Here is a 26,434-nt window from a genome sequence, read left to right as displayed (position 1 = left end):
GACATAGAAACAGGAAGCAAGGTCTATATTAGGGCTTACCATACTAATAATGCTCTAAACCTACTATACCTAGAACCTATCCTTAATGTATAGGATAATGTATAAATACTGCTAATATACCTTTAATATAATGAGATAGCCTAGGTTTTATGCAAAAACCATTAATGCAAGCAATATAAGCTAGATAAAATAGATAATGACTGTTTTCCTATATCTATAAATAGAATACCTAACGATAAACCCTATCTAACGAATGAAATAAAAGGATACTCGGTATACCTTTAGTATAACTACCTTAAAGTAGCAGAACTTTAATTTAGTATAGCACTTTATAGAAAAATACATAAAGTTAATAAATTAATATAAGGAATTAAAGAAAATATAAAGATTATTAAGGACATAGAAAAAGAATTTAATGATATTACCTAAGGAAGATATAAATATCTTTAAAAGGAACCCTCAATTGACGACACCAGCTTAGAAGATGCTAAGGAAATTCAATGTTAATGGGAGGCAGACGGCCTACACCTAACATAAGATATCCTATCAGGACAGAAACAACTAAGCGAACATAAGACCTTAGATAAGAAGTCAGAAGAAGAATACCGATAACGGCTATTTAATAAGGAATTTCTTAATAACTGCCCTAATGGAAAAGGATGTAATAACAGTAACTGCAAATAAATGCACTAAGATATATCAGGAAAAGTCATATGCTATCTGTAACTAAGCTACAGATAAGCCAATAAACTAGATGAGAATAACTCAGACCGACAAATACGCTAGGACTATACAAAGATCCTACACCATAATGCCTAGTACTAAGAGTTCAGATTAAGGGGAAATAGCTAAATGCTTAGATTGATTATAGAGCTAAATGAAATTTTATTAACCTAAAAATAATTATATAGCTAAAACTACCATAGAGAAAGAAAAAGAGACCCTACCTGCTAATCAATGCAGAAGGATAACTATTCAATTATAACGATAGGATCATTAATCAAGAGATTAATTACCTTAAGGTCTTTATCTAAGGAAAAAATCAGGGAATAGACTTCAATATCCTTCCTCTAGATCAGGAAGTTAATATCCTCCTAGGTATTAATTAGTTACGAAAGAAGAACCCCTATATTGACTGGAAGACTGGCTAAATTACCTTTTCTAGTAATGCTAATAGAGATAACAGGATAATTATAATGAATAATAAGAGATCTTAAACCCTGACTGATAAGGATAGTATAGGTATGCATAAAGCAAAGAATTTACCACCTCTAACAGGAGTTAAGCATAAGTACATAAAAGGCAAGAAATGACAAAATTAATAGATCCTAAAGCTCCTCAGAATATAATTACATAGCCTAGATAAACAATTATAAATCTAAAAGGAACTCAAGAAGAAGGAACAGTAAGACCGACTTAAAAATATACTAGAAAAATACTGTATCTATAAGAAACTGTTTAGCGAAAAACTTAAAATGAAGGTACCACAGTACAGCCGCTAGGACTATGAAATATGGCTTAAATTAAAAGACTTGCCATTCCAGAAGATTTATAACCTTAACAAAAAAGAATTAATAACTTTAAAGGAATACCTAGAAATAGAACTGGCAAAAGGAAACATCAGGATATCTATATTATTAGCAGGATTTCCAGTAATATTTATTCCTAAAAAGAACGGGAAATTACGACTTATTGTAGACTATAGAAGGTTAAACGCCCTTACCATTAAGGATAGGACCCTACTTCCACTTATTACAGAACTTAAGAACTGCCTATAAGGAAAATAGATCTTTACCGCTCTTAACCTTAAAGGAGCCTATAACCTGATCTGCATTAAGGAAGGAGATAAATAGAAAACGGCATTCAGAACTAAATTTAGACTCTTTAAGTATCTAGTAATGCCATTTAGACTTACTAATACACCTACAACGTTTTAGCGGATAATTAATAACGTACTTTAACAGTACTTAGACATCTTTATAGTGTGCTACCTAGATAATATCCTAATCTTCTCAGATAATAAAGAGGAACATAAGGAATATATCTATAAGGTTTTAAGAGCCTTACAAGATGCCAACCTACTAGTTGAACCGGAAAAGAGTTACTTCTATATAAAAGAAGTAGACTTCTTAGGATATACTATTATACCTGGAGAAATTAGGATAGAACGAAAGAAAATCTTAGCAGTAGCAGATTGGCTAATACCTAAGATAGTTAAGGAGGTATAGAGCTTCTTAGGTTTTGCTAACTATTACTAACAATTTATTAGAGATTTTAGTAGGATAGTAAATCTATTAATAGAACTTACTAAGAAGGAATGAAAGTTTATTTGGATACCTAATGTCTAAAAAGCATTTGAATAGCTATGAGATGCAATCCTTAGCGAACCTATACTGGTTATATTTAACCCTAATAAGGAAATAGAACTTAAGACTGACTTATTAGACTTCGCACTAGGAGGATAGATTGGTTAACGCGATGATTAGGGCAAATTACACCTTATTGCGTTCTACTTATATAAGTTATATAGAGCAGAACTCAACTACCCTATTTATAATAAAGAATTCCTAGCAATTATTAACTGTTTTAAGGAATTCTGATACTACCTTATAGGAAGTATGCACCAGATTAAAGTTTATACTGACTACTAGAATATTTTATATTTTGCCATGATGCAAGAACTTAATTAATGATAATTATGCTATGCCAAATACCTATATGAATTTAACTTTATAATTATTTACTGGAAAGAATTGGATAATAGAAGAGCAGATATAATTAGCAGAAGACTAGATTATAATACTAGCATAACTAAGGCAATAGAATAACTCCTAGAGAAAAATAATAAAAGAGAATACCAGTTTATATAACCAATACAGATGCTGGGATGGATGTAAATGATATAAGCAAGGGAAACCCTAAGAGATATATAGAAATTTATTAGAAGCTTTCACTTACACCTGATACATAGATATTAAGAAGTAATAAAAATTCTGAAATGACTGTTATAATAAGGGTATAGGATTTTACGAAAAATAGTAAAAGAAGTTATTAGATAATGCGACCTTTACATAAAAACCAAAGCCTAATAATATAAACCTTACGGAGAACTATAACCACTACTAGTGGTATAACGATCCTAAGACTTAATTATAATAGACTTTATAACTAAGTTACTACTATCAGAAGAACCCTTAACCGGAATCTTCTATAATAGTATTATGGTTATAGTAGATTGACTTATAAAGTTCTTTTATTACCTACCCTATAGAGAAGATATAGATGCTAAGTAACTTATATATATCTTCTATAGATATGTTGCCAGTATATATAGAATGCTAATAGAGATTCTCTTAGATAGAGGAGAAATGTTTGCATTAAGATTTTAGAAAGCACTTATAGCGCATTTAGGATTGAATTACAGGCTTATAATAGCATTTAGACTGCAAGTAGATAGATAGATAGAATGAATAAACTAAGTACTAGAATAGTATCTGCAGTGTTATATCAATTATAAACAAAATAATTAGGTTAAAAAGCTACCTTATGCCTAACTTGCTTATAATACTGCTTATAATGAAAGTATATGACTTATACTATTTAATGCTAACTTTAGATTTATACTAGATGCATATTACGATATATAAAAACCTAAGATAATTAATCTAGCCGCTATACTTAAAAGTAACGATCTAAGAAACCTATATAAAGAACTATAGATAGAACTAGAATTTGTAAGAAAATAGATATAACGGTACTATAACCCTAAAAGAGTAGGAAGGCCTACCTTTTTGGAGGGAGATATAGTCTACCTATCTATAAAAAATATCACTATTAAACGATTAAGTTATAAACTTAACTTTAAATATATCAGACTATATAAGATTGTTAAGAAGGTTTTAAAAAATAACTATAAATTAGACCTACTACTAAAGGTCAGGATCTACCCTATCTTTTATATCTTACTACTTGAATTAGCAGCAGATATAATTTATATTAAAACCAGCAATAAACTAGAAGAAATTAATAGACTAGAACTCTATAAAGTAGAAGAAGTCAGGGATATGCAAAAAATTAATAAATAAATAAGGTATCTAATTAAATAGAAAAACTACCTAAAAAGTAAAAATATATAGGAACCACTAAAATACCTTATTAATGCCCAGTAACTTCTAAAGAACTTCTATTGACTCTGAGGAAAAAGGAATTAGGTATAGAACTCCAGTTAATAACCCTATAGTCTTCTAATAATTGAATATCGTTTAGTGCAGATAACTTAGCAGCTTGACGATTAGATGACTCTTAAGTTTCTAATGCCTCTAACTTATTAAGATCCTTATAATTATAACGAACTATTTTAGTAGCCTTCTTATAAAGATGCTTCTCTTGATAATGTAAATGCTGTAGATGCGCTAAAGCCTCTTAAAGATTAGCCTTAGCCTGCTCTTTCTGCTTATTAATACGGTCTTTTTTATGTAATATATATATAACTACCAGGTCAGTAAGTAAGGGAATATGGAAGAAGGAAGGATAAATAAGCTTAAGAAGTCACTCCCCTAAAATTATAATTAGTATACTTCTTAGAGATGTAAAAATCGCATTACTGCTTGCCTTTAGCCACTATATATTATAGACAGTTAGCCTAAAAACAAGCCAAATAACAAGGTATCTTAAAACCGAATTTATAGATTAATTTAGAAATATCTTTGTGGCGTTTAGAAGCTATTTTAGGACAATTAACATGCTTAGAGACACGGCTAGATATATTGTTAGCAGGAAAAATGTTTATAGGAGTAAGTTTAGGACATACTGATAATTCTACACTTAGTTGCTTATAGGCCTTAAGGATAAGACCCTAAAGAGGGGAGAGATTATATTACAACCCAACACAGTCTTATGCATATATATATGCATCCCTACTATTTTTTACTAATTAAAAGCTACCTACCCTATAACAGTTGAATGCATGCCATTCGACTTGCATGACGAATAGACACGAATAGAGTCGAACCGATTACGTTCGACTTGTATATACTACAGTATATATATATATTTGTTTAGCAGTAGATAGAATTTAGCTTACTAGCTATTAATAAAACTTCTTTATATTAATAAGCCTAATATGCATTACTTAATTATTAAGAGATGTGACAATTAAGCTAAGCTTAGTATATATGCCTTACGTTTCTGTAAATATAAAACCTAGTATGGACTAGTTTCCTGTTTGAAACCTATAACCGTTATAAGAAAGACATTTTAATATAATAATATCTATATATTTACTTATTAAAAAGTTTAAAACTAGCTTTATCTTTAAGTAAGAAAAAGAGAAATATTTTTTATTAACTAGCCTTTATATAGTTTTAACCTTAATTTTATTAAAAATCTTTAAAAAGTCCTTAAAAAGAGAATATATAAAATATATTTTAAAATTATTATTTATTTAAAGTTAGTTATAATACTTAATTAATTAATTATAGCTATAAAGAAGTTATAAATTAAAATTAAAGATAATATAATTAAAAATATAATAAAATTAATATTAAACTAATTAAATAAGTATTATTATATAAATAGCTACTATATTAAGTATTAAGCTATATAGCTAAAATCTCCTTTTAATTCTTTATAGATTTATATATATATTATTATAATTTAATAAATATTACTTAATTAATTGTAAAGTAAAGTAATAGGATATATTTAAGGTGGTTAGGGTAAAATCGGGATATATTAGAACTTTTGCTGGCCTACTGTATGAATAATAAAGAAGTAATCTTAAATATCCGTCTTCTTTTAATGCATACCTTGCAGAAACAAAGAACACCTTCATAATATCCATGATCACGGCGATTACCATCTGAGTGGCCGGTGAAATTCAACTTCATGAGCTTGATCATATCATCAAATGTGCGGCCAACGAGATACGTTTGTTCTACTTGCATGCTTGTGCGAAAGCGCTTTCTTTCTGGCGGGCGACCTTGTTCTATCTCGTTGAGATATCAACGGAATTTACAGAACCTCAATTGTTTGCCACATCATTTCAAGATCGGAGAAGCACAGTAGAAGTCCTATGATAAGCAAAATCGGTGATAAGATTACTATCGACTGTGTAACTTGCTACGGAGTACGGAGAGATAACGAAAGCGGATTTATCCTCGGAGCAGATAAGAGAGATAGGCGACCGCCGCGACCCGCTCTAACGATGGACCTCAGATAGCGATATAAAACACAAACAGATCCCCTCGACTTCGCTGGAACAGATTCAATACCAGGATTTTTTAAAGACTTGCTACAAGAATTCTTCAGATAAGAGCATCGCAATGGCCTCTCAAATAACAGTCACTCCCATCTCAACACCCGCCGAGTCAAACATTGACTTTGGCGCCATCGTCTCAAACGTTGACGTTGAAAACATCAGTGGTAAGATATCAAAAGCATATTCGTGAATGATTGAAACAACGCATAGTGGGAGAATACCCGTGAAATCGGTAACCTCCTCTGGTAAGACACATCTCTCATCAACAATGAGCTCAGGCTGACTGTTTCCAGATGCCGACTTTGACGTAATCCGTGAAGCACTCTTCACCCACCAAGTTCTCGTCTTCAAGAACCAGAACCATCTGTCTCCCAAGGCCCAGTATGAGATTACCCAGCGCTTCGATCCTGAAGCTGCGGGCTCTTATGGCCATGGAAAGACCATTGACGCAAAGCGCTCAATCCTCCACCCTGATCTCAAGACCATCCCTCATCAACCCCAGGTGCAGGTCATTGGAAACGGCTTTGTTGAGGAGTACGAAGGACTGAAGAACATTCAGCTCCGCCATCCTCACCATCGCACATTCCACTCCACCACTATCCCAGATGAGAAGGATCTGGACTTCACCAGGTTCTACAGATGGCACATCGACGCGGCTCTGTATGGCCTAGCTCCCCCCGTGGTAACATCACTCCTCGCTGTCCGTGTTCCAGGAGGTCGCAAACAGACCCTCGTCTACGACGACGGAACCAATGAGGAGTTGACTGTCCCGCTTGGCACTACAGCGTTTGTGTCGGGTTGCGCCATGTACGACCGGCTTTCGCCTGAGGATAAGGAGTTTGTGCGTACTACAAAGGTTGAATACGCTCCGCATCCATATGTTTGGATGAGTGGTGCAAAGTCTCGCTCCGATGGTCTGGGCTTGGTCTCTGAAGGCAAAGAGATTCCTGTCGAGGATCTTCCACCTGTTGAGGAGGGAAAGATCCAGATCTTGCCTATGTGCTGGCGTAACCCTGTCACAGGCCGTTTAGCACTCCAGGTCCATCCCTCTGCCGTTCGAAAGCTGCACCTCGCGGACGGAACCGTGATCGATGATCTTACTGCCGTTCGGGAGCGAGTCCACGAACTTCAGCGTCCTGGTATTGCTCCTGAAAAGGTCTATCCTCATGATTGGGAGCAAGGAGATCTTGTTCTCTTTCATAACCGAGGAGTGATCCATTCAGTGGTTGGTGCTTTTGCGGAAGACGAGGTCAGATTGTTCCGACAGTGTAACATTGCTGGTAGCAAGCTACCTGAAGGGCCAGTGCCTGTTGCAGTTGGTGTTTAAACGATGCATGGTAACTTGATGGGATAAGAAGGAAAATGCTTGGTAAGGTAATTTTAGAATTTTAATAATAAACTTTTCTCTTACATTAAATCTCTTATAAAATTAAAAATAGAATTTAATAATATTATATATACTTATTTATAGTTAAATACTTTTATTATTTAAAAAAGGTTTATTAAATATCAAATATTACTCTACAAAAAAGGAAAAACTTGATTATATTTTTTATAAGAGATATATTTATATTAAAATAAGAAAATAACCTCTTCCGGCACTTAAGATGGCTTTAAGAAGAGATACATATAGTAAGAAGAGACACGGCAAAAAGAGGCACAGCAACAAGAGGCGCAGCAACAAGAGGCACAGCAACAAGACCGTAGGTCAAGCTACTATAGGCAAGGGCATTTACCTTGCCAAGGATGACACCTTGTCAGCATCGAGGTCTCGTTACGTATATTTATAGCCTAAAGCTTACCCTTCTGGACTGCAGTTACCTACCTTCCATAGTTAGAATTCTCGAAGGGCAACATGTTGTCCATATACAGTGAAGACTTTACCAAAGGTGAGTACTGTTGACATTGAAGCCTTTCACACCTCTGACCTCGTGGCAGTCTTTTTCTACACTTCCTTGGTACATCTAAGCCTCCTGATGACTCTGCCGCATTTTAGTGGCCGTTTTCTTCCTAACTACGACGGTTCGCAGTCCATTGAGAAGTTGGCTTCAGCTAAGTGTAACTTAGCTGTCTTGTCATTTCTCTCCTTCTTGAACGGGGCACTTCTCGTCGTTTGGGGTACCCTTGAAAGTACTCCTGCGCCTTTTAAGATCCAGGTCTTCGTTCTAGGATTGGTTATGTTACTGGCGTGGCTCGTCATACAGTGTACTTTTCTCGAGCCGCCACCAGATAGGCCGAAGACCCTCTGAGCCAAACATGACTTTCCTCTGTGGCCAGGGCGCTTGTGGAAGAGGTTCAATGGGTTGCATAGTCGAGTAATAGGCTCATTGGTACTTTAAACTAGTAAAACAAGATTATAGAGGAGAGATAATCCTTCCCGCCGTCCAACATATCAAGACTGACCCATCCACTGTTTGATCTCGGATATTGCATCCCTAAACAACAAGTCTGCATAGAATTCATGAAACTTGAACAATATCCGTGGCCTGAGAGGCTTGTTTTGCATAGGGTTGCAAGTCATGGACTCATAGTGAATCTGCACTTTCTCTTCACTCATCTCTTGCTTCGTTCTCACAACCACGAATCTGTGGACTCCAGCAAACACATCACTGTCACTTCCAAATCCAAAGTCGATGTGGCTCTCAGTGCGGTTTGGCGCAACTTTGGCACCAATCTCAGTTTCAAGAACTTGAAAGACTCCGTATAGGATGGTGTTGACTGGAGGTAATGAAATTTCAGGAAGTTCTGTGTAAGACCACAGCTTTCTTGGAGCTGGTCCTGATTCTGTTGGATTTGTTAACTATACAATCACACTGAGGCAAAGGATAGACTCACTTGAAAAGTTGACAAGTGTCATACCAAGAGTTGAAAGTGCAACTCGTTCCGGTCTAATCACAGGGCCTCCAAAATATCCTTTGACGAACTTTGCCAATAGAACTTCATCAGATACATCACGATGTTGAGGCGGTATGTCGAGCGTGATGTATCTAGAGTCAGAATCGAATATGTGCTGTTTCGCATTGACAACCTCGCTAACAGATCTTGACTTCTGGAACTTCTCTGGCACGGTCTTGAACCGAGTTATCAAGCTCCGATCAACCTTGGATACGCGTTTCTGGATCGAGTAGCCATAGACACCGCCAGCAGTGACTACAGCAATTAGTGACGTTGCCAGTATCTTCCGAGTTAGGCCTTGTAGTGCCATCGTAGTAAAGACGTAATGATGATCAGCAATGACTTAATCGCATGATCGAGACATTTGCCTCTATTTAACACTGATAACGAATTGACTCATCGCATCGAATGCGAAAACTCGTGATTGATGCATGGGCCAGCTGACCTAGCGTGGCATGTCCTTTAGCTGGCCTGAGTCCGGTTCTACCCGTCTTGCTCAAGCTCAGCGTCAGCTTTGGGGATAGTTTCGGAGGCGAATCGGGGCAGAGTTGAGCCGACTCTGAAGAAAGCGGCGCGACATAAATGCATGATATGATATGACGGGAGGTTCATTGTTCCGCTCATCGTTTTGTCGCGAAAGTGCATGGTTTCTTGGCTTCAATTGAGAATAGATGTTATTGGTGGTTACATCGTGCAAGAAAGTTCACCAGGGTTGATTTAGAGTTCACTGACCAATAATGATCTGTAAAAATGTCATTGAACGGATATAAAACATTATTAGAAGAGTTATTATTTAGAATAACGTAGCGGAAGAGGCGAGCGACGCCTTGCCCGAGTCTTGAATGACGTTGGCCTAGGCTCAAATTAACCCCCAGATCGTTTGCAACGCTGTTATTGCGAAATAAAAGGCTCAAGTTAATAAAATTGTTCACTTGTTCTAGCTTGCTCCCCCTGTTATCAAGCCACAGCAGAGCACTTGCAGAATCAATGTCCAGACATTGTATGAAGCGGTATTCAACTCTTGTCTTGCCTTTTTCTCCTGCTGGGCTGTCTTTGGCAGATCTCTCTTATCTTTCTTTGCCATTGCTGAATCTAAAAGCCATTTCATGTCAGGTCGTTCCAATGAAACATCTTGGTCTTCGGATACATACGGGTCTCTAGAGTGTCACAGTCATGTAAATAGAGTAGATTTTCGAGCTAATATCGAGGTCTTGGTAGTTACACGGGAATTATTAGGGGACAGGATTCTGTCAAAGCAAGATTTCTGGTGGATTTGACTGTTTTCCCAAGCGAAGGGATGTGGCTGGGTTGGTTCACACCGGGTTTACCATTGGTGGCATGACTGGGCACACCCAGTCCCTCAAAGCAAGGAATGCCCGTTCAGATTACATTATCATGACGTTGCCAGATCTGATAAGATCGGTGTTCACCTGACATGATCAGATCACAGGCCAATCAGGGACTCGGATCATGATTCCAGAAGAGCTCCAGGAGAAATCTATACCCAACTAATTTAACTACCTTAAACTCTATATCTCGCAATTGAAACATAGTAAAAGAAAGAAATACTCAATCAGAAGTTCAAAGCTTAACCGCAATTAAGGCCCCATCCTCAAGCCTGACGCTTCTGCTTACCGCACTTGGCGAGACACTCATCAACCTTGATGCCCATATCCATGGGAATAGAAGCCCTGATCTTCTCAATATCCTCACCATCAACGGCCTCTCCCAAAAGACGAATGACAGCGTCATCCTTGATAGAGAACAGCCCAGGCGCAACAGCAGCAAAGCCAATATCCTCGGAGGGGAATGCAGCGATGGCACTGGCGGGCTCGCAGTCGGGATTTACCTGGTAGTGCTTGGTTCCCTGGTAGAAGATGGTAGCTTGACCAGCGCTAATTTCATTGCGGATGACGCGAGGCTTTCCCTCGGCGTCGAGGACGCCGGCTTCGGGAACGGCTTCGGTGTAGACGCGGCCGGACATGACGGCAAAGAGCTCGGAGGCTCGGGGGTGAGTGTGAAGCATGATCATAGAGCAGCCTGAATACAATTAGCATGTAATGTTCAAAAACGAGAAGGGTGAGTATATACCTGGGATTTGAGCGGAAGCCAGACTGAGGCCAGAGCCTGTAAGAGCAGGGAAAGTCTGGCTGTTAGCTATAGCACTGGGAGTGCTGTTAAAGTTGAAGAGAAAGTCTTTGTCCTCGGGAAGAAGACTATAGCGATCAACGAAGCTGATATGAATGTTAGGAGACCTGTAGTTTGAGAGTTCAAAATTCATGACATACGTGTCGGCGAGTCCCAGCTTGGTAGTCAAGCTAACCTCAGATGTCTTGCCCTGAGGAGCTGCGGCCGCGAAGGACGAGCAGCCCAAGAGAGCAGCAGTAGCGTATATCACGGCGTTAGGGAACATTTCGATGATGTTGCGATTGGGATTGTTCAACGAGTGCGAAGATGCGAAGGTTGTTGAGTTATTGGGAGTAGGTTGTGTGAGGATGTTGAGCGATTGTTGCTTGATCGGATCAACTTCAACAAGAACATCAACTAGTTTATATACTCAAATTATTCAAGCATTCACATATAGACAAATTGTTTTTACACTGACCACCAGCCTCGTCATGGCGTATCAGGGTCCCCCGTAGCCGGACACTACCAGCCCTATCCGCTTATACGCAGCTAACTTGAAGATCATTAGCTAACTCAATCTTGTTAAATTAAGGTTGATCTTGGCGTAAGCGCCAAACTTCCGAAAGACTACTTTTCCGATCATAGATATTGCCGCGGTGGATTTGGTTGGCGTACGTCGTGGGTATGGCCGGCGTATTCCGGCGTATTCGAGCGTACCGGCTAAGAAGCGACGCAACGGCGGATTCGTAGGTAACTGGAAGATTGAGGCGCATGATACTGCAGATCATACTCGTGATATTCGCAATCAACTATTACAAATCTTGAGATGCGATGTAACCTATTGGCGGGCTCAATACTTTGCTTCTAATCGTATTCGATCCCAACCGCTTGGCTACGGGATCCAGATACCACCATCATCAATTCCAAATTCGTGGCTCAGCGGCCTTTTTGGATATCACATTAGAGATATACAATTCTCAATGTGTGGTGGTATCGTAATAAGTTGTTTATGAAGTCGACAGATCACAACATAGCGATCTTCTATATAACCTAGATCAACACCTCACTAACGACGACGAGGCAACCTAGCATATCAGACATCTGAACACAATGTTCACAATCGGCCTTAAGAGCGTTGTTGCTCTTCTCATTTTGTCTACCTCCTCCGCTGTAGCACGGAATCCCTTCCCAGACACTACCACCTGTGACAAGACATGCCAGGCCCTGGCCCTCAACGCATCCTCCTGGATCTCGGAGCAACAGTCTGACCCAACATTCTCCTTCTACAAGACCCCTTCAAACTTCTCTAGCAAGCTATCTCCTGGTGTTGTGCTCAAGACAGAGGATGTCACTAACCTGGATAACTACGTCGTCCCCAGCGGTCTGACCATGTCGCGAATCATTTACACCACTGAGGATCTTGATGGAAAGGTCATTCCCACTTCAGCTTATGTCCTCTGGCCTTATACTACGTTCCAAACTGGTTCAGGCTCTGCTAAGAAAGGCCTTCCGATGGTTGCTTGGACACATGGCACAACTGGTACCTTCAAGCCCTGTGCACCTAGTAGCTACAGAGCTTTGCAGTACCATTTCCAAGTTCCTTTTGCTCTGGCACTTCAGGGGATTGCAGTTGTTGCGCCCGACTATGCTGGTCTTGGTGTATCTGAGCTGCCTAATGGAGACACCATTCCTCATTCTTGGGTCACAGCACCGGCTCACGCGAGTGATCTTGCTTTTGCTGTAACAGCAGCTAGATCAGCGTTCCCGGATCTTCTTAGCTCTGACGGTCCTTTTGTCGCTATGGGTCACTCTCAAGGCGGAGGAGCATCTGTAAGTGAATGTCCCTCTACATAACGTATTCTTTGTGCTCGATTGCTATGGGCACGGTCTACTACCATCAAAGTACTGACGCTGACTATTTTCTCCAGTGGGCTTTCGCAGAAAGACAAGCTAAGAAGCCTCTTGATGGATACAAAGGCACAGTCTCCATAGCGCCAGTGACTAGAATCCTCGATGACTATGCATACTGGACCGAGAACTCGATCGCATCACCAGGCCTGCTTGCGCAATCCGCGGTCATCGACTCAATCTCTAAGATCTACCCCAAGTACAACTACACAGGTTTCACTACTACAGGCTACGATCGCTGGCACAACGTGATTGCCAAGATCAAGGGATGCTTCCCCGTGTTAGCCTTGGTGACAATGGATCTCACTCCAACCGATATCGTGAAGTCGGGCTGGTATAAAGATCCGACTGCCAAGAAGTGGGCTGATCGAGTCGCTGTGGGACGGAAGAGTTTCGCTGGTCCGTTGCTCGTTATCAACGGTGCAGATGACCATGTCGTTCGTCCCGGGGGTATTGACGCTGCTGTCAAGGACACTTGCGATTTGGTGAAGAAGTCTAGCAGTAAGGAAACTTTGGAACATGCCACTTTCTCTGGTATGGATCACTTTTCTGCCATTCAGGCTAGCCAAATGAAGTGGATGGACTGGATCAAGAGTAGACTTTCTGGCAAGACCCTCGAGAAGGGTTGCTCTGAGGAATTTGTCGAAGGACTGAGGACCAATGACACTGTTCATACACTGGGCCCAAACTTTTTCTTGTCGTATTTTGACACAGAAGAGAGTTGGAAATACAGTCTGTAAGGGACTGCAGTGGATGGATATTGTGTTTCAATAGTTCTGAGACTACTGCGTTTGTTAGCTAGACTTGGATAAGTGTTATACTGAATACGAGGGACAGGGCCACGGCACGAAACAGATTGACAAAATGGAATATTACTATGAATGGGGTTAGAACAGATGGGATACAGTACAAAGATAGCGGATCAGAGAATACTACATGGCCGCATGCCTCAGATGCTTCCCTCCCACGTAACCCTCAGCCGTATCAACAAACAATTTCCTCCCCTTGACATACGATACCATGAATGAGAACAGCTTCCAGTTCCCAATCTGACCCGTCGCATACTTCTTACCCAGTGACACGAATATCATCTTCTTAGTCGCAGGCCGATACGGCTTGATATCCCCCTTCCCCGTCAAAGTCGCATCTAGGGCTGTCGCCAAGTGAATGATCTGATTGTCCGTGATGGTCAATTGCTTGGGGTCGATGTTGCCTACGTCGCCAATGCCCCAGATATTTTTTGTCCCCATGACTCTCATCTTTTCATCCAGCTTGATGCTTCCTCCAGAGTCTAAGAATGATGGTGGTACGAATGAGGTGTTGAGTTTGATGCCGTGTAGTGGTAGATAGAGATCTGTTGTGAGGGTGCTTCCATTGGACAAGTGCACTTCTGTCCCTTGGCCTCTTTCACTCTTCTTTGCTTCGGTGACGCGCGCATTGTAGATTAGTTTGACCCCAAGGGTCTCGAGATCCCTCGAGATTGATGCGCGAACTGAATCAATGGCTCCTCCCAATGGTTGTTCACCACTAATAACGAGGGTGATGTTCTTGGAAGAGCCGTATCTTGCGGCCAATTCACCAGCAACTTCAGTTCCAGTAGCACCACCGCCCGCTATTACTATTGACTTTGAGCCTCCGACTTGGGTTTGCAATTGCTTCCATGCTGAGATGGTCTCTTGATGTGTTCCAACAGGCTTTAGTGGAAGATCACTAGCCAGTCGAGACCCTGTCGCAATGACCAGCTCATCATACCTAATCTCGCGCCTGGTATTCTCATTAGAGATTGCATGAACAGTATTCGATGCTGCATCGACTCCATCTGCTTTCCCAAGGAGGAACTCAAAGTTCTCAGAGGAGTATTGATCGAAGCCCGGCTTGACTGGTAAAAAGAGCTGCTCATCTGGGATGGCGTCCGGTATTATCCCACGAGTCGCAGCAACATTCCAGAAGAAGTGACTGTTCGGAGAGACAAGAATGATTTTGAGATCAGGAACCTTGGGGAGGGTGTGTTTGAGAAGCTTGTGGGCGAGTGGAAGACCAGCCCAACCTGCACCGAGAATGACTACTGTTTTTGTCATGATGGCTGGTGATGTTGTTTAAATTATATGGAAGCGAAGGAGAGTATAAATGTTTAGTCGATTACGTTTACTATGTAGTACTGTAATGTCATTTATACAAACATACGGGTGCTCGGTGTCGGTGATGGACGTACGTTGGTGTTGAGAATGTTTATCTAGAGGTACGTCTGGCCAATTACAAACTACTCGTAGATCTATGTATATTTGTTAGTGCTCTCCGTCCTCACACTCGGTGGTGAATGCTCCGGTGACAGGGATCACGACCGAACGCCGTGTCCGAGAACGATGACGATCCCCCGATCCTTCGACTCCCTTCATCAACAGCTCCAGTAAGCAAAGCGTACGCGATCTATTCTATCAATTGAACCTTAATTACCTCAAATTAATTGTTCCCGTCTCCTGTTATCCAAATATCTACTCGTTACCCACAACCACCCTATACCTCTGTGTCTCTATCGGAGCTTATAACCCCCGATGGACCGATCCGTATCAACATCAACATCCCATCATGAGGTCACAACCAACCTCAAGATCTGGAGCTGTGTAACCTGTCGTCGCCGCAAGATCCGCTGCGACAGAAAAGAACCATGCAATAATTGTATAAAAACTAACATCGACTGCCATTTCCCCGTGACAGGTCGTATACCAAGACGAACTCGCGATGCCAAGACTCCAGCTCAGAAACAATCTGAACTGCTCAGTCGCCTTCGTCGTCTCGAGTCAGTCGTTACTGAACTTGCGGCGCAGGTTGAGGATGAAAATGGGGCAAAGACTATGGGTCAGATAACAGTGGATAAGGAGCCTACAGAGTCTTCTTGGGCTACGTCATCTGTCAGTCTGGATCATCAGACTTCGGAGTTTGATGAGGACTTTGGGAGGCTTGTTATTGACAAGGACGGTACTCTTCACGTTGGAAACCGCTTTTGGACGGTATTTTGCAGCGAGGTTGGTACTCAACACCCTAGCGATGATCTAAACACTAACAAGTGACAGGTTGACAACATACTCCAAGCTGTACACGACGTTGCAGATACCTCGGAAACCCCAAGTAACTCAATCATGACAGAGCCTGCCACTAACGGGGCTCCGGCTCCTCTAAGCCATCTTGGCTTTGTCTTTGGCAGCGCAGAGTTCGCCAAAGCGTTAGATGGGCTCAACCCCATGCCCTCTCAGATGCTCTTCATATGGCAGACATATATCGAGAATGTTGACCCTTTCATCAAGGTCCTTCATACTCCAACAATTGAAAATATTGTCAAACAATTAAAGGGCAGCTTTAGCTCTTGGGGTCCCAATGTAGAAGCCCTGTTGTTTGCGATATGCTTAGCGGCCATTGCGTCTATGGACGAAGAGACAGTCTCGTTGAACTTCAACACATCTAGAGAACAACTGCTGCAGCGGTATCAATTCGGCACTGAACAGTCACTTGCTCGTGCCAACTTTCTGACTACAAAAGACATCACTGTCCTTCAAGCCCTGGTCATATACTTATCGCTGTTACCAAACATTGGGGCTCAAGATAAGGTATGGTCATTGACAGGTTTGCTCCTCAGGCTAGCAAAGTCAGTAGGACTTCATCGCGAGGGAGAGCCACATCAGTACAATCAGCTCGAGAGGGAGATCCGACGTCGGCTCTGGTGGCACATCTGCTTCATCGATTCTAGTAGTCGAAGGGCTGACGCTCAAGACCTGTCAATCACCCCAGCATCATTCAGCACAGGTCTCCCTACAAACTCAAACGATGTCGACCTAGACAGCTGGACCACTCAGATTCCAAATCCTAATCAAGGGTCGACAGGCGTGACACTCTGTCTCATCCGCTGCGAGCTGTGGTATCTCACACAAGCCATCCGCGCCGATACAACCGACTCTCTTGAGACCCGTCTCGGCCTCTTCACCGCCCTGAGACAAAAGGTCGAGAAGACTTACTTCCAGCATCTACGGCCCAACCAACCATGGGACTCCTTCATCAGGACGATGACAACTCTGTTCTTTGCCAAAGTTGAACTAGTTATTCGACGACGATCCAAGACTCTACCTGCAGCAGATGAGCTATTGAACCCCTCTATCACAGTGATCAAAGCGGTCCAGTCTCTCAAATCAGAGCCTGCGTGGATAAAATGGCGCTGGCAGTTACTAGGACAAGTGCCTTGGCATGCAATGGGTGTCTACCTTCGTCAAGCATCTCGACTCCCTTGGACACGAGAACTAGAAGAAGCATGGGGCGCGACTACAGCTTTGAAAGAAGGAGTCACAGAAGAAATGAAGACTGGATCACCGTGGAGGTCTCTCATGCAGCTGTTCTCGGAAGCTGAACAGCATCGTGAAAAGGAGCTCAAGCGCCAAGGAGCAAATGCCCAACATACCCGAGAGAAGGGAGACCGCGTGAACTCTAATGTCCAGCAGATGCTCAACAACGCTGAAAACCTGTCAAACGAGATCCCTGTTAACCATCCTCTAATTGATACTTCGACGTTTAACTCGTCTCTACATATATCTCCGCCAGCAGACAATGGGGCTCTCTCCGTGGAACGTCTGTCAACGAGTCTGGGTACAGCGACTGATGATCTTCCTTCATGGGTTGAAGCAGGAGGCCATATGAACTTTGCCCAAGGCCAAATTTTCGGAAACTCGTCCTCTGACGGAACCGCTGATGGGGTGGATTGGGATGCCTTGATGGATCTAGATGAAACATGGAATTGGGACTTCCTATAGACCACAGTGGATTCCTTGAGCGGGCAATGGTGAGCGAACTTGCTCATTCGGACTTGAGACACTGAGTATACGAGAATAATAATTGCCTGTTTGTTCTTTGCATTCCTTACATACGCTCGTGAAGACGAGCTCACTCAACCTGCCGAGTTCCGGCCGTTCCTTGCGATACATTCCCATCTTTGATAAGAGGTTACAATAGTTACGTTTCGCAAAGATTTTTGAGACTGCTAATGATAAACTGATTTATCAAAAGCAGATCCTACCGTGATATCGACCCTTGAAGTCCCTAGTTGGTTGCTTTTACGAGCCGTACAATGAACCGTCGCTGGTGACATTCCGCAATTCACATACCCATCTCCCACCACACGCACTATTGAATGGGAGGGTCTGTCTCTATTCGGAATAGAAACATTTGTTTTTTCTAACATGCGGAAAACCGGCACTCGACTGTGGACTTAGTAAGATTCTATGTAGGACAGCCTGCAGCTCTACATCCCTTGGCTTGACGACCAGTGGCATCTGTCACACATCATTATCAACATTCAAACGTACAAAGAGGATGCGACGTTGAATACAAAGTAATTAAGAACATATCTAGTGCATGATCTACTGCCAGGAACAAAGCGTTCCTGGATCCTTTAGTTAGATCTCAACAGCCTTAACTCCATCAAAGTTGCAACGTCGATATTCACATATCCAGGAACGATTCTCCACGCCCCAACACCGGCACATTCGTCTATTACGTTTCGCAAGGCCCCAAGCTATTCAGGGTCTCGAACAAATAGTGCAAGTGTAGTGCAAAAGTTACACTCCTATTCACAGCGTTGCTAATACCCCAGCTTCGTATTACGGCAACCGGAACGTCTAGCTCTGCAAGGGTTCAACCTTCTGAACCTCGAGTATCGTGACGGGTCAGGGGGTCCCCGGCTAACGGCAACGACCTCATTGTTTGTCAACGGAGTGCAGCTGATCGTATAGACAATTGTATCGAGTCAAGCGAGGACTAGTAGCTGAGTTTCCAGCTGCTGAGCCTCATCAGGGCGACGACCCGCTGTCACAGGGCCGAGAACACGGTCAGTGATGTGCAGAATATCTAGAATGGGGTCTATACGAAGGCATCCCTTGGCACCATGTGGTTTTGACGCTTGACACAATATCCGCCTATACGGATCAGTCTGCCGCCTTATTCCCAGGGTATGGCAATGAAGTCTACATCATTCCATAAGCGGAGTTTCAGAATAGTAGCACCCAACTTCGTAATGATGGAATACGGGCCATATTTCGGCAGCCGGCAGTGACGGTGGGATAGTCTCAATAGTTTACGACTGGACGGGAGTTAGCAGTGGGACTAGTGGGCAAAGTGTCGTATAGCAAGTCATGATGTGATTCCAAGACTCGGCCGAAAGTTAATACGAGGAATTGAAGGGTCGGTTTGTCTCGGCGGTTATAATTATCCTGTCAAGCAGTCAAGTCTTGTCTCGTCTTGGAATGTCTTGTCATGATCAATAATGACGAATCTGAGACTCATTACCACGCGTACGGGCTACATATCCGTACAATCGGTTCAGCGTTTGCCGTCCCTTGGAATGATCCAGAGCGCCTCTGCCGGTTTCCCAGAGAACAAAGCAAACGATGATGCGGGTGTCTGGTGGTTGAACCAGATCTGTCAAGATATTCCCATGGAAACGTTTGATCGAAAAGTCAGATTCTTTCGCTCCCGCCGTTGGTGGTCACACCAGATCTACTCATCCTCCAATAGAAAGACCAATGTATTTCTAGCTGCTGCAAACAGTGGCGATTCGAGATAAATAAAGACACGAACCAACCGATAGAGGGTCAGGCGTGGATGTTACTGGACAGGCTAGACAGGCTAGACAGGCTATATGCAAGCCACGCGAAGTTGCCAGGGCAGAATGCCACCCGAGTTTAAAAGGCCCCTATGCGCGCAAATGCAATACAACAGAGTGTCATTATCAAGAGGGCATAACTGCATATGCATATATCGCTGTACACCGTTCCGGACATAGCGCAATCGGGCACTTGCACGTCCCCCCGTGCCAAGTCGCAGATGCCAAGAGGCCATTGCAGATTAGGTGCTCAGTCGACAAGTTTCACGATAACGGCTGCCAATTTGAGACCCTGCTAGCATCTCTGAACAATCGCAACAATCACACCGAGATTTCAACTCTGATCGTCCTCGATGGGAATTTCCAACGCTAATATCCAAGCGCAACGCGCGACCGGACGATTAAGGCTATCGGACTAGACTCAATCGCCCTTGAACCAACTGCAGGGAAAAGGGGCGACGGGTAAATTGGGGGCGGACCGTTGTTTAATGAAAAGAGGCACGGAAACGAATTAGTGGAACTTGTTCAGTGGACGGAACAGCAAGTTTCACGGTTAGAGGGTATTCAGTGCGCGTCTCAGCTTTGAAGAGCCGGGCTCTGTGTCACTTTTGGTGCCGAGACAAGACAGAGGCAAGACAAGACAAGGGCAGTAAAGCTGATCGCCGAAGCTCAAACATAGGCAGTCCAGTCATACCGCAATTACTCGATTTCAAGGGAAGCCTTGATTTGTCTCTCTGGATCGCATCAAGTCATCCTTGCAGGATATGACCATGCTGAGTATGTCTCCTGAATATCACGGGAAGGAATGGAGTGGAAGTGGCATGGAAGGATTGGGATTGTCATCTTTTGCGAAACGTCCTAGATCTGCAGGATTCCAGATTACTATGTACTCCGCAGTAAGCAATTGGATAAGATGAAGGAATTGGCGCTTCTCGAGCCGTTATTTGGTTCGGTACGGCTTTGGGTAGTCTTGCGTAGTGTCCTTTTTCTTTCCGACGCTTGTTGAGGGATTTGAGTATTGATCGTCGATTCTTGAGCCCTGGCTTGGATGCTTCGAGAAAGAACTGCAGCCTGGGCTACGCAATCCAATGCAACCTTATTCAGACGAACAATTTCAGAACTCCGTCACAGTTGCGCATACCATAGAATGGCTCTGCTGGAAGTTATATACATACGGCTTTGGGTAGTGAGGCTCTATTGAGTTTTGGTGATAATTGAACTCAATTGAAGTATCGATTCACATGGCGTCCAATACGAGTTTTTACTGGCCTAGCGAGGTCCCTAATCTCGAAGATCCAATGTGGCTTTGCCGATGCTGAAGCCACGTTCTATTTGGGGTTCTGTTTCAAGCCTCCGACGCGATGTGTGTCACTGTGGGGAGATTGAATTGAAGAGCAATTGAGGCGATGCAAAAAATGAGGCAATTGCGAGGAATAGTTTGCATTACATTCCGAGTAAGCGTCCGTGTTTAGCATGTTCGCCTGGCATTTGTCTCTTCCTGACTTCCATGTCTTGCTTACATTGTAGGGAGTCTTCTCTGCAACAGGGAAACCCTTGGGGGTTGAAGCAAAAGTTTGAAGCAGGCTAATACCAAGCTTTTTCTCTGTGGTAGGTCGCGGGCGCCTCCTACGCCTGCCGAGCCCCTGATGCGTTTGGACGGTGTCCCCCGTAGAAACGCCCCCTGAGCATCTCATCAATTGGATGGTAGCCAAGAGATCCTTCAGCGTGGTAAAGGCGAAAAAGCCCAGCTTTTTAAATCGCTGGGGGCTTCTATCGCTCGCTTTTGGGCTCAATTAGGATTCTTTTTTAAAAGGGGCGGGAAGCGTCGAGATAACCGCCCGAGAGTAAGCACAAAGCGGGCAAGGATGGATTGAGGCGTAAATTCAGTTACAATCATTTCCTTTTCTTACACTGTTCTGACGAAGACGAGAGTTTTTGGTAACCAGGCCCCGCTTGCGCGTCACGTTAAAGCCCCTATCTCTCCAAGTCCAAGTCCAGGTCCAAGCAAGCCCGCCCGTCCCAACCAACCAACCAACCAACCTCCACTAGGTACAGTAAGACTAAACTTAACTTATCTTTTGAGGTCGCCTTCCTTTCTTCTGCCTTAAGGCTTATCCCCCCCAGGAACCCCCCTCTTGTCCAACCTTTTCCTTGCTTGTCCCTCGTCGTCCCCTCGTAGCGAAAAAATCTCTTGGCTCATTCAAGACTTCTTACCTGCATCGCCGGACTCGTTCTTTTTTCCCGCCGGTCGAGGGTTGTGATGATTTGAAATTTCTCTCCTTCAACATCCATCCACTCGTTGCAATTTTACATCGGATCCGACCGTCACTGAGACTGAGACTGGGACTGGGACTGGGACTGTACAGGTACAGACAAAGGCTCAGATCGCATCGTTTCGCATCGCAAATCTCACATAATGGCTGTCGCTCTTCCAAGGCGATTTTACTCGCTGCTCTGGGTCGCTGTCCTACTTGCGCTCGTTGTCTTCTTCATCTTCCTCCGCGAAGACACCTGGTCTTCAATTCCTCGACCTCCCAGCGGCTGGAAGATTCCCTTCACCACAGACGATGGCGTTCTTTCATCATGGATGGGCGGTAGCAAGAAGAAGGGTAAGGACCCTAAGGAGCCTCTGCGCATCATGCTCGTAGAGTCCTCGGGCACACACGACGAGGTCGCCGCTGCTCTCATGCACGCTTTCGGAAACCAGGAGGGCTCTTCGCTCGACGTCTACTTCGCCAACCAGCGCTTCAACATGCAGGGCATCATGGCCAACTTCACCCTCGCTGCCAACGTCACCATCAACAAGTGGGACAAGTTCGCCAACGATGTCACCGAGAACCCCCCGCATATCCTCGTCTCTACCACCTGCGAGTTCGATCTCGACCGTGGCACCGATCCTATCGTCAACCTCCTCAAGACCGCAAACACCCATCTCTTCTGCACAATCCACCACGCTGATCGATGGGCCCAGGGCAAGTACGTCCAGGCCGTCCGCAGCTGGGCAGAGCACGAGCGTGTCGACTTCGTTGGTCTGAGTCAGCACACCGTTGACTTCTTCCTCAACGACACTATTCCCAAGTGGCACACGGCTGCTAACCTCACCACTCGCGTCATTCCTCCGGTGTTCCCCGTCCACATTTCCGACCCTGATCTCCAGCCCGGCATTTCTCTGTCTCTTCAGGGCGATTACTCTGACGGCAGACGTGACTACAACGGTGTCTTCAACCATCTCGGCAGCGTCATCCGAAAAGCCAGCGAGGAGTCCGAGGGCCACTCACCTCAGAATGTCAGCCTTCACCTTGTCGGACACGGCACACATCCCGAGGTTCCCGATCACGTCAAGGACCACGTCTTCTTCGATGAGGGTCTTTCTTACCCCGATTTCTACACATTAATGTCCAAGTCTTTCGCCGTTCTTCCTGCGTTTGCCTCTGAGACATACTTCGACCGCAAGGCTTCTTCAACCATTCCCGCGGCTTTGATCGCAGGAGCCCCCATCGTTGCGACAGAGGAGCTACTCAAGGCTTACTCTTACCTGCCCCGGGAGGCTACCTGGGTTGCCCGACCTGGTGAGGGCGAGATGGACGTTATTGAGCGAGTGATTGATGACCGAGACGGTTTCATTAAGCGAAGGCAGGCGGTGAGGGATTTTACTAAGTCCCTGTTGGAACAGAACCAGGCCAACACCAAGGCCTGGATCAACGAGGCCTTCGAAAAGTATAACCGCAACTAAAGACAATTAGATATGATTTATTGGGATTTTTGCACTTTTTTTATTTGTACAATTACGCGGCACCATTTCACATGATCGGGAATCAGGATGAGCGGCTCTATATTTCCAGAGTTTTTTGAACCATGCATGAACATTCTTAATATACGGTTTCTCAGTACATTGACAATACTATCACGAATTACCACTTACACCAAGTTTTCCTCCAACATTCCAATGATGTCAGTTCTCAACATGTCTCCATTTAATTTACGACGGGTGGCTGGCGGGAGTCTCATAGCGAGCCGCAATTCTCCGGCTCCCTTGCGTGAAGCCATGTAATCGAATCCGGCATTTGGAACATGAGAAGAGAAAAATAGTGAATCATGATTCCCGAAAAGCGGTTGGTAGAGCGCCACCAATAGAAAACGTGAGATATTTCCAAGGAATAGGTAAGCTTAACAGGCTGTCCCGTCTTGGCTCTGCAAGATTAGATGAACAATGTCTTTCTTCGGTTTCTCTTACGTGTACACTTTTCATTGCGGAGCTCAGAAAGATTTGATTTGAACGTGTATTTTGATCTTGAAGCTTCTCTCCCTCGTTGCGCACTGCTGAGGGAGAAGAAATAAGGGCTAAACTGGATACCCCAGATTACATAGTAAATCGTCTCTATGTCTAAGGTATATAGAATCTGAAAAAAGTATGCCGAAAACCTGATCATCCAAACACCTGTCGTCATGATGAAGCCCGCCATACCCAAGAATAATAAAATAAAAAGGAAATGGTACATGTTATTTCATCTCATGACCAGCAAGAGGAAGTGAAGATCTTATTGCTTCAGATCTTTGGCTTCCTTGCTGTCCACCATTTCAGCTCGGCCCTCCTCTTCACGAGGCAGAAGCTGGTAGCTGCCAGCGGCCTTCTTGGCCTGCTGGTATCGGTCTCGGGCCCAGCCGTATAGGGCACTTCCGGCAAGAATAAGAGCCATACTGCCGGCGCGGTCGGCAGTCAAAACCTCGCCGAGCAGAACAACGGCGAGAGAGCTCTGGGCGACACCTCGAGCGGCAGTGACGATCATGTGTGTGGTCGGGCTAGTGACCTCGATTTGCATAAAGGTAGCGATGGTGAGGAGGAAGGCTGAGACGCCGGTCAAACAGGCGGAGCTGAGGAACTGGCGGGCGACATCCATGGACTCGACGGTAAAAAGGCTGCTCATAGTGTTCATCTCTCCAGAAAGAGGGAAGAGAGGAATATAGAAAAGGATGGCCATACAGTTGGACATCCAGACCATCTGCCACATACCCTCCTGGCTCTTACCGAGAAATCGCTTGACGACAACGGACTCGACGGCAGTGGTGAAACTAGATCCGACACCGAGGAGAACACCCTTGCCGGAGGTGAGCATCTGGCTGTAGTCGGCCATCATTCCAGTTCCGAAACCAGCCATGACCATGGCGCAGCCGACGAGAGAGATAGGAGGGTAGTAAGGACGAGGTCGGAGAACCAGCAGAGACAGGAAGAGAGTAAATGGTAGTAGGAGACCACGGGCGATCTGGTAGACGGAGGCGTTGACCGAGGCGAGGCAGTATGTCTTGGCCAAGATTCCAATGAGACGCGCGACCGTGAGGGGTAGAAGAGCAATCCAAGCCTGAGGTCATATGTTAATGGACTGTCTTTAACCAAAGAGACATTTGAGTTGTGTCACTTACATTGAGTGGTCTGTACAGCTTGACCCATCCTGTAGCAACTCCAATGACTGTGAGTAGTACTACTTGTATCGTTGTCTGGAGAGCAAGCAATGTGACGGGGGCCTCAACACCATTGAGGGCCGACTTGGATAGAATAGTGCTCCAGATAGCACATGATGAATGGAAGAGCACCACCAGGGCGACTCTCATCCGTGAAGGCGGGGGACGGTTCTCGACCTGAGGTTGTTCGGCGGCAGCCATTGTGACAGAAAAGATATTAAGGTTTATGTCGACTTATATGTGTAGAACCAACAACAACCAAAATAGTGTGAACGTAATGCAATGTAAGGCAAGGCAAGGCAAGATAAGGTAATGAAATGAAAATGGATATGAAAGAGTAGGAAGAATACGAGAGAAGAGAGTAGAGTAGAGTAGTAATAGAAGAAAACAACAACCAAGTCAGTCAACGTGATGTGGGTAAACGAATGTCTGAAGCGAGTTTCTGAGTGAACAAGCTTCCAAGGGTCTTCTCTCTCTCAACTCGGACTAGGAACCAAAAAAACACGAAGATGTATGAAAAAGTCAAGACTCTCTGAGGGGGGAGAGGCTGGCAAATACGGGCTGTCCGGAGGTTTTGTTGATTGATTGATCAAGTCTATTTCCGCACTAGGACCCAAATACGCAGGCACAGAGAAGGCCCCAAGACTAAAAGACTAGGGTGTCGTCAGCGAGAAGTAGTGTGTGTATCTAGTGCCACAGGCGGAATAGGGGGTTTCCGTTTGCCTGCTTGCGTTGCTTAAATGGATCGAACGCGTTATCCCAGTGGGGAGCAGGGTAAATCTGGCGCCACACCTTGGCCTTTGGTTTTAAACTTGGACACTGGATATTTGCTTTAGCCTCACTAACGAATGAGAGGACTCGAGAACCATCGCTATACTCCATCTCGACTATGTTCCTTGACCTTCCGGGTCAAGGGCCTTGTTCCCTGGAAGCTCTACCGAAGTACCGCCATCGAGGGGGTTTATTGTGCTGGAGCCCCATGCCATGCCATGCCAGGGGACGGGGGAGGTTCGTTGATGAGATTTGACATTGGCCTTAGCTTGGCCTTAACCTAACCTAACCTGACCTAACCTGACCTAACTAACAGGACGCGGGGCGTTGGCGAAGAATCGGCGGCTGTGACAAGGCAGAGAGTGGCACTGCATCTG

General features: G+C 44.0%; 8 protein-coding genes; 4 read left to right on the top strand and 4 right to left on the bottom strand.

Annotated features, from left to right (window-relative positions):
* Positions 1–6,323: 6,323 nt before the first annotated feature.
* FFUJ_07719 (dioxygenase-like protein) lies at positions 6,324–7,586 on the top strand (the record flags this gene model as incomplete). XM_023578002.1 has 2 exons in its annotated part: positions 6,324–6,423; positions 6,553–7,586. The coding sequence occupies 2 exons, from the start codon at positions 6,324–6,326 to the stop codon at positions 7,584–7,586; spliced, it is 1,134 nt and encodes a 377-aa protein (XP_023430974.1).
* A 1,065-nt stretch (positions 7,587–8,651) lies between these two features.
* Positions 8,652–9,464, bottom strand: FFUJ_07718 (uncharacterized protein; the record flags this gene model as incomplete). XM_023578001.1 has 2 exons in its annotated part: positions 8,652–9,043; positions 9,095–9,464. The coding sequence occupies 2 exons, from the start codon at positions 9,462–9,464 to the stop codon at positions 8,652–8,654; spliced, it is 762 nt and encodes a 253-aa protein (XP_023430973.1).
* Positions 9,465–10,766: 1,302 nt separating this feature from the next.
* On the bottom strand, positions 10,767–11,567 carry FFUJ_07717 (related to spherulin 1B precursor; the record flags this gene model as incomplete). XM_023578000.1 has 3 exons in its annotated part: positions 10,767–11,194; positions 11,246–11,388; positions 11,443–11,567. The coding sequence occupies 3 exons, from the start codon at positions 11,565–11,567 to the stop codon at positions 10,767–10,769; spliced, it is 696 nt and encodes a 231-aa protein (XP_023430972.1).
* An 824-nt stretch (positions 11,568–12,391) lies between these two features.
* FFUJ_07716 (uncharacterized protein) lies at positions 12,392–13,929 on the top strand (the record flags this gene model as incomplete). XM_023577999.1 has 2 exons in its annotated part: positions 12,392–13,111; positions 13,210–13,929. The coding sequence occupies 2 exons, from the start codon at positions 12,392–12,394 to the stop codon at positions 13,927–13,929; spliced, it is 1,440 nt and encodes a 479-aa protein (XP_023430971.1).
* Positions 13,930–14,121: 192 nt separating this feature from the next.
* On the bottom strand, positions 14,122–15,267 carry FFUJ_07715 (uncharacterized protein; the record flags this gene model as incomplete). The annotated part of the gene is made up of 1 exon (XM_023577998.1): positions 14,122–15,267. The coding sequence occupies one exon, from the start codon at positions 15,265–15,267 to the stop codon at positions 14,122–14,124; it is 1,146 nt and encodes a 381-aa protein (XP_023430970.1).
* Positions 15,268–15,741: 474 nt separating this feature from the next.
* FFUJ_07714 (uncharacterized protein) lies at positions 15,742–17,982 on the top strand (the record flags this gene model as incomplete). XM_023577997.1 has 2 exons in its annotated part: positions 15,742–16,212; positions 16,261–17,982. 2 exons carry the CDS (start codon positions 15,742–15,744, stop codon positions 17,980–17,982), a joined length of 2,193 nt encoding a protein of 730 aa, XP_023430969.1.
* Positions 17,983–22,245: 4,263 nt separating this feature from the next.
* FFUJ_07713 (uncharacterized protein) lies at positions 22,246–23,562 on the top strand (the record flags this gene model as incomplete). Its single annotated transcript, XM_023577996.1, has 1 exon — positions 22,246–23,562. One exon carries the CDS (start codon positions 22,246–22,248, stop codon positions 23,560–23,562), a length of 1,317 nt encoding a protein of 438 aa, XP_023430968.1.
* An 805-nt stretch (positions 23,563–24,367) lies between these two features.
* On the bottom strand, positions 24,368–25,487 carry FFUJ_07712 (related to GDP-fucose transporter; the record flags this gene model as incomplete). XM_023577995.1 has 2 exons in its annotated part: positions 24,368–25,186; positions 25,248–25,487. The coding sequence occupies 2 exons, from the start codon at positions 25,485–25,487 to the stop codon at positions 24,368–24,370; spliced, it is 1,059 nt and encodes a 352-aa protein (XP_023430967.1).
* Positions 25,488–26,434: the final 947 nt, after the last annotated feature.

This window comes from Fusarium fujikuroi, chromosome FFUJ_chr05, assembly GCF_900079805.1.
Source record: "Fusarium fujikuroi IMI 58289 draft genome, chromosome FFUJ_chr05".
NCBI classification, from domain to species: domain Eukaryota; kingdom Fungi; phylum Ascomycota; class Sordariomycetes; order Hypocreales; family Nectriaceae; genus Fusarium; species Fusarium fujikuroi.
The sequence above is the reverse complement of the archived record's forward strand: the minus strand, read 5'-3'. Positions and strand labels throughout refer to the sequence as shown.